General features: G+C 35.2%; 1 protein-coding gene across 1 annotated transcript in view; it reads right to left on the bottom strand.

Annotated features, from left to right (window-relative positions):
* The window catches only part of CCDC73 (coiled-coil domain containing 73), a 160,954-nt gene that overhangs the window by 37,881 nt on the left and 109,456 nt on the right, over positions 1-13,617 (bottom strand). The window contains exons 10-11 of the mRNA XM_074230433.1: positions 2,668-2,790; positions 1,818-1,877 (exon numbers count right to left, since the gene is read on the bottom strand). Coding sequence (XP_074086534.1) covers positions 1,818-1,877; positions 2,668-2,790 — 183 coding nt within the window. The remainder of the gene's footprint in view (positions 1-1,817; positions 1,878-2,667; positions 2,791-13,617) is intronic.

Consider the following 13,617-nt stretch of genomic DNA (forward strand, 5'->3'; position numbering starts at 1 on the left):
ATTCTCCTCACTTTATTCCACAGCAAATCATACAAATCTTCCCAGGCTTCTCTGAAACTCTCCTTTATCATTCCATATCATTCCATAATACTTCATCACATTCATCTACCATTACTTGCTCAGCTATTCCCCAACTGACAGGCACTCACTCAATTTCCAACTTTTTTCCACCAGAAAAAAAAATACAGTAAATATTTCTGTTTATTTGGATCCTCTTCTCTTTCTCTTATCTCTTTGGAGTAAGAAGTCAATTTAAATGGACTTTAGAGGAAAGGAAAGAGTATTAATGTAAAAGGTGTGTAGTATGGCTAAAATGGGAGGTTAGAGCCAGGTTGAAAATAAAAATAAAGAGAATAGTTTGTATTTTATCCTAAAGAAAGCAAGGGAATGGTATGGTCAGACCTGTGCTTTTAGAAATTGGGGTACAGGGTGGTTAGGTGGCATAGTGGATAAAGCACCAGCCCTGGAGTCAGGAGTATCTGGGTTCAAATCCAGTCTCAGACACTTAATAATTACCTAGCTGTGTGGCCTTGGGCAAGCCACTTAACCCCGTCTGCCTTGCAAAAAACCTGAAAAAAATTGGGGTAAGCCTGTTATGAAGCAAAAGGAAATGTTACAGTCCAACTATTATGCCCTACTGGGAATAGCTTTACTGGTAACCAAATGATCTGAAGAGATCTAGGGGAAAGCCTCAGCAGATTAGGTGAAACCCCGGGGAAGACTTATGGGAGGACTTGGCCAAAAGTTGTATAAAAGAAAGCATGGAAGAGTTGTAACCTGTACTGCTTGAGGGAGTTTTCAAAATGCCTCAGTAAGCATTTATTAAGTGCTTACTATGAGAGATCACAAATGTACCATAGGCAAATTAACAACTTTTTTTTAAAAATTATAAGTAACTAGGACAATTAAACAAGCCCTGCACAAGTAGATTGTATTCAGAGATCTGTTACATGGCTTCATAAATAGTTCATAAAAATCTGGTCTATGTTTGGCAAAACTATTGAAAATCATCGCACATTATCTTTCACAGATGTTACTAAAAGTTTAAGTGATAGGGTTGGACACTAATGAGAACCAGGAGGAACTAATTTCACAACAACATAATATTTTATGTGGGGCTGTCCTCATAAACAATACTATTAATATTGCTGCAGATATGAGATCATGGAAATCATTCAAAATCCAGGAAGAAAAAGAAAAGAATATATATTAAATCAATCTTCTTAAACAAACATACTACTTTTATACTTAAGAATTCAACCGAATTCAACAAGCCTTTACTAGGTGCCTACTATGTGAAAGTCAATGTGCTAAGTAAGCTCTTGGGATAGAAAGACAAAAAAAAAAATTCCTGCCCTCAAAGGGTTTACATTCTACAACATGTACTTAGAAAAATGCCAGTGTATTTTACAATTAACCATTCATTGTAACCTTGAAGAAAATAGGTGAAAGGTTGAAAGTGAAACAGATTTACTTATCACAAAATTCAAGACAATAAACAGGAGCTCAAAATATTTTTTAGGCTTTCTTTCTTCAATTAGATTTACTATAAAAATTAACTGTTCAACAACCAAATCATGTTGATTTTATAAAACCAGTCCTACCCAAAGAACAAGCTACAGAGATCACATCTGTTTGCTTCCCATGCTCCACTGTGCTTATTATTAGCACAATACAAATATACAGTAGTTATCAAACGTTAGTTGATTAATTGGTCCTATCACTTCACATCAAAAAATTCTAAGTAAATCCAACAGAAACTTTTCCAAAAAAAGGATACAAAAATATTGTGTTACAAGTGTGAAAATATTATTTACCTGTTTTTCTTCTTGAATGTAGGTGACCTTTTCACTAACTTTCTTTCTTACTTCAATTTCCTTTAAACATTTAAATAATTCCAAAGGTTATCAATTAAAGGTAAATAATAAAATAAAAAAGATCTTTTTATTTAACAAATTTCAAGGCAGGAAATTTCATTATTTCAACTTAAATTTTATACATCTACTGTCACTTGATTTATTGGTTGCTCAATAAATTTGGAGAGATTTTCACATTAAGCAGGCCATAATATTTCACTTGCCCATAATTTTTCTTTCTCTGGGGCACTGGTTCCAGTATCAATTGATTATGAGAGTTTGAGGGCCTCCTAAACCTAAAAGCATCTCTGGACTACTGAAACATCTGAGATGTATGCCCTGTTGGTGACTTCTAAATTATTTATATAACCAAATTTTGTTAATCTAGAACAATGATTCTCAAAGTGTGGTCCAAGGAATCTAGGGGCTCCCAAGACCCTTTGGGGAAGACTAAAAGATCAAGATTATTTTCATAATAAAAGGATGACATTTTAATTTCTAAAGTAGTAAATATCAATAATTATAATTCACATAAACAAAAGCTCTTTGATGGAGAACAGCGGTCTTCAATATTTTAAGAGATTCTTGTGACCAAATCTTCTGATCTGGAGACTATCTCTTAACTAAAAAAAAGTAAGATATTGAGATACTAAGTAGAATAGAACCAATTATTTTAGCTATCATTGTTTATATTATACATATTGATTTCACATCCTACAAATGATTTTGTTTTATGACATATAAACTATTCTAAAAACTTTTTTAAAGTGCAGTCAAGGAATATCAGTCAAATACTTTTTTGCTTAAATACCGTTTGAAGTTTTTCTTGTAATTCTTGAAATTGCTGTTCCTTTATTATGAGAGTGACATCTCCTGCTTTGTTCTGATACGTTATCTTGGACTTTATTAGATCTGCAGTTACTTTCTTCAGTTCCTTAACAAAGGAAAACAATATTAGTATATTTAGTGCAATTATCACATCTCAGTAACTTCCTTTGATAGTCCCTAAATCCACCTAAAATAATAATTTGCTATCTTTAATATTTGAAAAGAACATTCAACCAACCCTAATATGACAGTCACTTAGAACTGTCTTCCTAGGGTAGCTAAAGACACAGTCAAATCCAGCCTCAGACACTTATAATTACTGTGTGACCTTGGGCAAGTCACTTAACCCACAGCCTTGCAAAAAAGAAAAAAAAAAGAATTGTCTTCCTAATAGTGCAGGTCTATCCTATTCATTCTCTCTTCTTCATTCTCTTTTTGACCAATTGATGTTGCTTACATTGCAATGCTATTTTGTCTCTAAGTGAATCAATGATTAACAGTTTTTGAGTCAACCAAAGGTGGTTCATTAATAATAATAATAATAATAATAATAATAATAATAACAAATAGCATTTATATAGTAATTATTATGTACCAGTCTCTGTGCTAAGCACTGTACAAGTATTTTTTCATTTGATCCTCATGAACTTGCAAGGACTGATATCATTTTACAGTTGAAGAAACTAAGACAAATAGAGAATAAGTAACTTGCTCATATACCTACTGTCTGAGATGGGATTGGAATAAGAACACTTTAAAGAAAATTAAGTCTAACCTCCAATGAATGTGACATCGTTGATTCCTTCATCTGCCTATTCAATTCAATAGTTACCAAGTCTTACTTTTCCTCTAAAATATCTATTGTCCAAGTTTCCTTTTTCCATTCAGAGCTGCTCTGCTTCAGCCCTTATCCCTTATCCACCTGGACCACTGCAATAATTTCTCAAGTCTCCTCCAATCCACCTTACACATTTCTGTCAGATTAATCGTCTTAATATGAGTTTATTCTTAACCTCTGATGAATTCATCATCTTCTATATGATGCTGTAATTATTTGTGTATATACTAGAGTCAGAAAACCTAGGATCAAGTCCTTACTTCACCTCTTACCAGCTAAGTGACCTTGGGCAAATCAATCATCCTTGAACCTTAATTCCTGGATGATTTCATCATTTTCAAGATGACAGAAGAAAAGCACATGAAAAGATTAATGAGAGTGTTAGATCAGCTGGAAGAGATTCAGCTGAAGCTGTTAATTGACCACCACCAGTTTTAAAGGGCCTCTGCAAAGAATGTCAGACATACAGCAACTCATGAAGGAATAGTTACAGACCCTCTAATTCTCTATTTGGATTTTACAGTTTCTCACAACCTGACCCTTTGACCCCTTCCTACACCACCAGTCTTTGGACATTTCTTCCTTTCTATATACATTATGATCCAGAAACACTGAACATCCTGGTGTTCCCCAAACCCAGCACTCCACCTCCCAAATCCAGGTCCTTGCCCTGGCAGTGCTCTCTCTCTCTCCCTCTCTCCTCCCCTCCACCTCCTGGCTTTCCTGGTTTCCTTTAATACTCACCTCCAATCCTACTTTCTTTTCTATTCTTAACATTTTATTTGTTTTGTAATTATATACAATAGTAATATATACCTATCATTTTTGTAAGGTTTTGATTTTTACAATTTTTCCCCCACCCTCCCTTCCCCACCCCCCACAGAAGGCTGTCTTACATTGTTTCCATGCCATACGTTGATGTAAATTGAATGTGTTATAAGAGTAAACATAAACCCCCTCCCCACCAAGAAGATGAAAAACTTCAAGAATAGAGAGAAAAAAATGTACTTCAGTCTGTGTTCAGATTTCAGTGGCTCTGTCTCTGGGGTGAGTTGCTTTCTTTATCATAAATCCACCAGAGAAGTTGCTTCAATATTTTTTCCACAATTGCTATTACTAGCTGTATCTCCATTCTATTTCTCCCCACTCTCATTTGTTCTATTCTCTCTCTCTCTCATCCTGGCCCTGTCCAAAATTGTGTTGAATCTGAGTACCCTCTCCCTCGATCTTCCCTCTCTTCTATCACCTATTCCCCCCTTCCCTCCCCACATTCCCCCTTATCCCATCCCTTTCTTCTTATTTTTCCTCTAGGGTAATATAGATTTCCTCATCCTATTAAATGTGTATGTTGTTTCCTCTCTGAGCCATTTCTAATGAGAATGAAGGTTCACTCATTCCCCCTTGCCTCCCCACTTTCCACTACATTGAAAAAGTTTTTGCATGACTTTTATGTGAAATTTTTTCATCTCCTTTCCCTTCCTCCCAATACTTTCCTTTATCACCCATTGACTCCATCTTTTTACTATACCATTATATTCTGCTCCTTCCTATATCCTGTGTGTGTGTGTGTGTGTGTGTGTGTGTGTGTGTGTGTGTGTGTGTGTATATATATATATATATATATATATATATATATATATACTTCTTTTTTTTTCTTTTAGGTTTTTGCAAGGCAGTGGGTTTAAGTGGCTTGCCAAAGGCCACACAGCTAGGTCATTAAGTGTCTGAGGCCAGATTTGAATTCAGGTATTCCTGACTCCAGGGTTGGTGCTCTATCCACTGCACCACCTAGCTGCCCCTATATGTGCTCCTTCTAACAGCTCTTATAAATGAGAAAGTTCCTATGAGTTATCAATATCTTCTTCCCATGCAGGAATACAAACAGTTCAACATCATCAAATTCCTCATAGTTAGTCCTTCTCTTCCACTCCCTCTATGGTTCAGCAGAGTCCTGTACTTGGAGATCAAACTTTCTGTTCAGCTCTGGTCAACTCAATAGGAAAGTATGAAAGTTCCCTGTTTCATTGAAAGTTCATCTTTTCCCCTGAAAGAGGATGTTCAGTTTTGCTGGGTAGTTGATTCTTGGTTGTAAACCAAGATCTGTTGCCTTCCAGAATATCATACTCTAATCCCTATAAGCCCTTAATGTAGATGCTGCCAGATCCTGTGTAATCCTGACTATGGAGCCTCAGTAGTTAAATTGTTTGTTTCTGGCAGCTTTTAGAATTTTCTCTGATTTGGGAATTTTGGAATTTGGCTATAATATTCCTGGAAGTTTTTCCTTTTGGGATCTGTTTCAGGAGGTGACTGGTGAATTCTCTCTATTTCTATTCTACCCTCTGCTTCTAGGATCTCAGGGCAATTTTGCTGTATTATTTCTTGAAAAATGAAGTCTAGGCTCTTCTCCTGGTCATGGCTTTCAGATAGCCCAATAATTTTTTAATTATTTCTTCTGCATCTGTTTTAGCTGTTGGTTGTTTTTCCAATGAGATATTTCACATTTTCTTCTAATTTTTGTTTTTTTTGGAAGAGTTTTATTTCTTCCTGATTTCTTGCAAAGTCATCACCTTCCTTTAGTTCTATTCTGCATTTGAAGGGGTTATTTTCTTCAGAGAGCTTTTATAATCTCCTTTTCCATCTGGCCAATTCTGCTTTTTAAGGCATTCTTCTCCTCATTTGCCTTTTATTTTGCTTTTTCCATTAGACCTAAACTGGTCTTTAACATTATTTTCTTCAGTATTTTTTGTATACCTTTCATCAAGCCTTTGATTTGGTTTTCATGATTTTTCTTCATCGCTCATTTCTCCTTCGAATTTTTCCTCCATCTCCCTTAATTGCTTTTCAAAATCTTCTTTGAGCTCATCCATAGCCTGAGCCCATTTTCTATTTCTCTTGGAGGTTTTGAATATTAAAGCTTCGATTTTGTTATGATCTGAGTATGTGTTTTGATCTTCCGTGTGACTAAAGTAATTCTCTATGGTCAAATTCTTCTTTTTCTGTTGTTTACTCCTTTCCTCAGCCCAAGACAGCACTTCTAAGACTTTGGGTTTTCTTTGGGGGAGACAACACCCCCCTGGGACCTTTATTCCTCCAAGATCTTGTGCTCTCTTGCCTGTGCTTTGATATGTAGATGGCCCCATACTTCCCTCTGCCCTGGAGCTATAAGGAGGATCCTGCTATCTTAGTATGGAACTCCAAACTGCAACCTGGATCTGAGTGTAGGCAAACAGCAGAGTCCTAGCTGGAGGGAGAGAAGATAAATTTCTGCAGTCTTCCCTGACCCCTTACCATCTCTTGGGGTGCAGACTGCTTTGTCCAGATTCTTGCTGAAGATTCTGTGGCTGGTGTTCCCTCATTCCACACTCATTCTGGTGTAGCAGAGTTCTCTCACCACCCTTCAAGCTATTCCCAGTGATCTCTGGGCTGGGCTGAGCTGCACTGTGGCCAAGGCTTTTGTCCAATCCCCGGTCCTACTAGGAAAATGTATCACTCATTCTTTCTGTGGGTTCTGCCCCTCTAAATTTTGGCTACAGTCATCATGTGCTTGTTTTTTGGAGTTTAGGCAGGGAAGAAGTCCCCGGGAAATCTGCCTTCACGCCGCCATCATGGCTCCATGAAAGATCCTACTTTCTAGGTGCCTTCCTTCTGATATGAACTATTATTTACACTGTAGGTAATCTGTTTTTGAAATAGTGCCTCTTCCAAAGAACATGAGCTCCTCCAGGGCAGGGACTGTGTTGGCTCCTTCATTCTCCAGCACTTTGCACAATGTAAGGAAACATACTAGGTACTTAATAAACATCTGGTGACTGACTGACCCAGAGAAGATAGAAGAACCAAACACATCTAAGAGCACTAAGGAATTTTCTGGATTAGTGACTATTATCAACAGTTTTTAAGGAATTATGTCATCATCACTAAGTCAGGCATGATTGTAGTTTGAGAAGAAATAAAAACAAAAGAAATTCTTGATAACTTGCATATTTCTGAAAAAAAAAAAGCATGAACAGGTTTTTAAGGACATAATCAACTGCCCTCCACATGCATCACTGTTGGCAAACCTTTTGTGTTCCACATTGCTACCCTGGGAGGCCCAGGAAGAGTCTTTTTTTTTATTTTAATCTATAATTATTTTAATTTTATTTATTACTTCCCCTTCTTTCAACTTCTCCCTCTAGTCAGTGAAAGGCAAGAAATAAGATCTATCATACATATAAAACTATACAACACATATTTCTAATATTAGTTATGATCCGGGGGGGGGAGCAAGAAATAATAAAGGGGAAAACCATGCTCTAATCTGCAATCTGAGTTGATCAGTTCTCTATCTGGAGTGGGAGAAAATTTTACATCATGAATTCTTTGGAATTGTGGCAGATCATTGTAGTGATCAGAGTAGCCAAGTCTTTCACAGTTGATTATTTTTACAATTTTGCTATTACTATGCAGCAAGGGAAGTCTCATCCCAAAAGAGTGTTAATCACCAGAAATTTAGTATATTTTCCAGCATAGGACTTACTAACAATATAACTCATTATCTCATGCAAAAAAAAAAGCTCTTAGTTTTAAAGTAGGTTGTCATTGAAAAATTAAAAGATTATGGGCATGCAGATTATGTTCAAAAAGAGCAGGCAGCAATACACTGGTAAGTATTTTTTCACCAGTGCTAAGTTGAAAGGTGCCTTTCGGAGACAGGCCATGGCACCAAGTTCAGCATTCAGTAAGGCAAAACATTGGTCACACCAATAAGCAACATTTAGGATATATAAGAATATGTGATGGAATTCTCTGCTGTATTTTCTCAACAGTAGGGTACCTGGGGGCAACTAGATGGTACAGTGGATAAAGCACCGGCCCTGGAGTCAGGAGGACCTGAGTTCAAATCTGTCCTCAGACACTTAAAAATTATCTAGCTGTGTGGCCTTGGGTAAGCCACTTAACCCTGTTTACCTTGCAAAAACCTAAAAAAAAAAAGGGTACCTTCTGAGGGATGAGGCACTTACTTATTAAGTCTACTATGGGCCAGGCACTCTGCTTGGCCCTGAGGATACAAGTATAAAGATACATCATGATTTTTGAAACTTGGCTAAAGAGAAAACTCAGATTAGTATAAAATAAATTTTACTGGCCCCAAATGACAACAGAGAAGTGTGAGACCTGTTCAACTAATTCATGCTGCATACTCAAGTTGTAAAATCAACATACTTTTGGAGTATGTGTACATATTTTTTAAATTCTCTTAAAAGAGATAGAAAAAAATTAAGCAATATACTAGTGAAGTAATTACCACCAAAGATAATGGAGTGGGAAAAAATAATAAAGCCTAACTCTCCCACAGCTAGTCCAATAAAAATCTTTTTAAAAATAATTTCTCCCAATTTAATATAAAAGATAATTTTTAACATTAATTTTTAAAAATTCTGAGTTCTAAATTCTCTCTCTCGCTCTCTCTCTCTCTCTCTCTCTCTCTCTCTCTCATTCCCTACTTTCCATCCTCTCTGAGATAGTAAGCAATTTGAAACAGGTTACATATGTGTTTTCAAGAAAAACATTCCAACAAAGATCTAAGAATACCAGAATAAACAGTGATCAGGAAAATCTATAGATAACATACAGGGGATCATTTTTCTCTAGCCAGAGATCCTGAATTCAGCCCACAGGATGGTGATAAAGACAAGACCTTTGGAACAGAGGCGGGGCCTGGACCTTAGAGAAGATTCCCAAATTCACTCTTCCAGGCCCAGAACAAGATGGGCCAGCAGCTCTTTTTCTCTGAGTCTGCTGGGGCTTCTAGCTAGCCAACAGTGATGAAGACCAGCAATTATCTACTGAAGCCCTAATCCAGGAGCAAGTCTACAGCTAAGCTGGTTAGACTCAAGCTAGGAAGTCCAGGAGGGTAATGAAAGACTATATCCTAGATCAGGCTATTTAGGACCTTCTAAAAGTTTGGAGATCCCTGGTCTAAGATACCCCATGATCCTTCAAGAACACGGCTCTACATAGTAGTAGAACAAGTGATAGAACACTTAGAAAACATAAATCAAGAACATACATGGCTACAGTATTCTCTTCAAAGATTTTCAGAGCCTGGGCCTAATATAGAGTCCCAATCTAGGAAAGAAAGCTGGAAGAATCAATAAACAAAAAAGACTTCTATGACATAGTTATTTGAGTTTTAGAGATGCTGATGACACAAACACAGAAGAGAATAATCCCAAAAGGCCTACACAGAAAGCTTATCCAGGTTTTAAAAAGAGTTAAAAATTATTTTATAAGTGTAAGATGATAGAATTGGAAGAAATGAGAGTTTTGGAGGAAAAACCTAGAAGCATAACTAATAGTTTAAACAAGGAGTACAAAACTTTACCCAAAAGACATACTAAAAGGGAAAAAAATAGCTTGGATATTATATTTCAAGAAATCATGTAAGAAAATTGTCCAGATCTAGAGGGCAAAAGGAGAAAAATAGGAAAAAACCCTACCAGTCACCTACTGAAAGAGACCCCCAAATAAAACATCATAAATAAAATTATAACTTCCAAGCTAAAGCTAAAGGAGAGAGTTCAAAAAGCCAGAAAGACTTCAATTACCAAGCAAATACAATTAGGGATCACATAAGACTTAGCAGCAAACAAGGGGCAGAAAACATGTAATACAGTATTCCAAAAGGTAAAAAATATAATCTTGCAACCAAGAATAATGTTTCCAGCAAAACTGAGTACAATCCTACAACACAAAAGTTAATAGAGAGAAATAGATAAAATATATAATGGGTAGGGACCACAAATGTATACTGTCAGTCAACAAAAACAAGAAAAGCAAGAAGTTAAGAACCTGAATGACTTTTAGAAATGTTAATTATGATAGATTTCTGGCCATGATGACAAGGAAATAAAAAGGAGCATGTTTATATCTCAGATGTGCATGACACCATTAAAAATTGACCTTGGGGGTGGCTAGGTGGCACAGTAGATAGAGCACCGACCCTGGGGTCAGGAGTACCTGAGTTCAAATCCAGCCTCAGACACTTAATTATTACCTAGCTGTGTGGCCTTGGGCAAGCCTCTTAACCCCATTGCCTTGCAAAAAAAGTAAAAATAAAAAAACTAGAAAAACTAAAAAAATTTAAAATGCTAATTAAACAAAATCAAAATTCTAAAAATCAAAAAAGAATAAAAACATAATAAAAACCTTATTAAATCACTAAATAAATCTAGGAGCTGTTAAAAAATATAAAACTTAAAGTATTAACTCATTTGATTTTTAAAGGATCACCAAATCACCAGCATCAAACATTTCTTAAAAGAATTCACACAAAATGAAAAAAAAGAAATAAAAAAAAATTTATTAGACACTATTTCACCCAACTATATTTCAATAATGCAAATGGATAGAGCATTAGCCTTGGAATCAGGATAGTATTGAATCCAGTGTCAGACACTTGACTCCTACTAGCTGTGTGAACTTGGACCAGTTACTTCATCCCATCCAGGGCCACCTCCAGTCGTCCTTATTCATATCTGGCCACTGGACCCAGGTGACTCTAGAGGAGAAAGTGAGATTAGTGACTTAGCACAGCAACCCCTCCCTCAAACCCAATTCGTGTGCTTGTCATGATAGCACCTCCCTGATATCATGGTCTTCTTCCAGAATGAAGGATTCATATCAAAACCAATATGTTAAAATAGATGTATGAATAGTTACAAAAATATAAAATATTCAGATTAACAGAAGAAAAGACATAAATACTGAGCAAATACTCAGTCTCAGGAGAAGAAATAGGAAGAAGAAATTTTTCCCAAAGGGAAAATAGCCCTGGGACCAGTAGATTGATAAACACATCTATCAAACATTGAAAGAACAATTAATTCCAATATTCCACAAACTATTTGAAAAATAGGCAAAGAAAGGATCTTACCAAATTCCTTCTTTAACACAAATATGGTATTATTATTATCTAAACCAAGAAAAACAAAAATGAAAAAGAAGAAAACTATAAGTCAATATTCTTAATGAACTTAACTACAAAAAATTTAAATAAGATAACAAAAAAGCTACACAACACCAAAAAAAAAATAAATTGGGGTTTATGGATTTATGCCATGAATGCAAGGTTGGCTAAATATATGGAAAATATAAACATAATAGAATATGTTAATTACAAGAACAACAAAACCATATGCTTATATTAATACAAAAAAAAGCTTCTGATGAAATATAATGCATATGAATGATTAAAAAGTGATTCTAGAAAAACACATGAGTAAAAAGACCTTTCTTCAATGGTGTAACTAACTAATGCAAACAGTCAGCATTATATGTTATGCAAATAAGGAAGAAGTCTTTTCTACAGGATCAAGGGTAAAGCAAGAATGGCTATTATCACTCCTACCATTTGATATAGTACTGGAAATTCCAGTTGTAGCAGTAAAACAAGAATTAAAGGAATAAATACAAGCAAAGGGGAAACCAAAGCTATTATTTCTTTTGCAAATGATATGATTGTTTACTTAACTAAACCTAACTAAACTAAAGAATCAACTAAAAAACTAACTGAAATAATTAACAACTGCAAAGTTGAAGATATAAAGTAAATCTACAAAAATTATCCACACTTCTATATGTCACCAACAAAAACTACTGGGAAGAGCTAGAAAGAGAAACTATTCAAATAACTACATAATATATAAAATGATTGAGTCTAATTATCAGGAAACATACCAAAACTCTATGAAGACAATCATAAAACATTCTTTATGAAAATGAAGACAAATCTCAAGGAATATTAGTTGCATATGAATAAGTGGAGTCTATATAATAAAAATGATAAACTATCTAAATTAATATATTTATTCAATGCCACATCAAACTACCAAAGAATGCATAGAGCAACATGTTTTTAGCAAAAAATACAATTTTTAACAAAATTCAGCTGGAGGAACAAAAGGTCAAGCATCTCAAGAAAAATGACAGAAAAAAACTGAGTGAGAAGGAAGAGGACCTTGCAGTACCAGATTTCAAACTATCATACAAAGAAGAATCATCAAAATGATTTGTAAGTGGTTAAAAAACTGAAAGATGGATCAATGGAACCGATTAGGTATATGACATGCAGAAGCAAAAGAACTCTGTAACAGTCTACATCAATACTTCACACCATGTTTCAAATTAGTTCCAAAAATGGATACATGTTTTAGATATAGAAGGTCACATCATAAACAGGTTAAAACAAGGAAGAAATTTCCATTCATGCCTATGGATAGAGAAAGAGTTCATGACCAAATAACAAATAGAAAACATTACATAAGATTATATGGACAACTCTGATTATGTAAAATTGAAATTTTTTTGTATGAACAAAAGCAACGCTGATAAAATTTAAAAAGAAATAGATAATGGGGGAGGGGAATTGCCTCAAGTTTCTTTGATAAAGTTCTCATTTCCAGGATATATGAAGAATTTGCCCAATTAATATATGGTCAAAGAATTATTGAATTATATGATACATGGAGGGAAGAAAATTGAAAAAATAAGACAGGGCTAGGCTATGGAAACCTTTAAATGCCAAAAAAAGAATTTTTATTTTGACATAGATATAATAAGGAGTTATTTCATTTTACTAAGTGAGAATGGCATAATCATTCCTAAATTTTAGGAAAATTCCTTTGGCAGTTGTGTGAAAAATAGAGTAGAGACTTGAGTCAGGGAGACCAGACCAGTTAGCAGCCATCACAATAACCCAGGCAATCAGTGATAAAACTAGAATGATGACTATAGAAATTGAGAAAAAAGAAATATCATAGAGACACTGTGGAGAGAAATAGAAATATTTAGCAACTGACTTTCTATATAGGTGTGAGTGAAGATACAAAGATATGAACCTGATATGAACCTAGGAAGATGGTGATCTCCTTGACAGAAACAGGCAAGTTCAGAAGAGAGGTGAGTTTAGGAGCAAAGATAGTAAGTTCAGTTTTGGAGTTATTGAGTGTAGGATACCTGCCAGACATTTCATTCAAAGTGTTCAATAGGTAGTTGGTAATGTAGAACTAGAGATCAAAAGAGAAACTAAGACTCAATATCTAGATCTGGGAA

This window comes from Macrotis lagotis, chromosome 3 (assembly GCF_037893015.1).
Source record: "Macrotis lagotis isolate mMagLag1 chromosome 3, bilby.v1.9.chrom.fasta, whole genome shotgun sequence".
Taxonomy (NCBI): domain Eukaryota; kingdom Metazoa; phylum Chordata; class Mammalia; order Peramelemorphia; family Peramelidae; genus Macrotis; species Macrotis lagotis.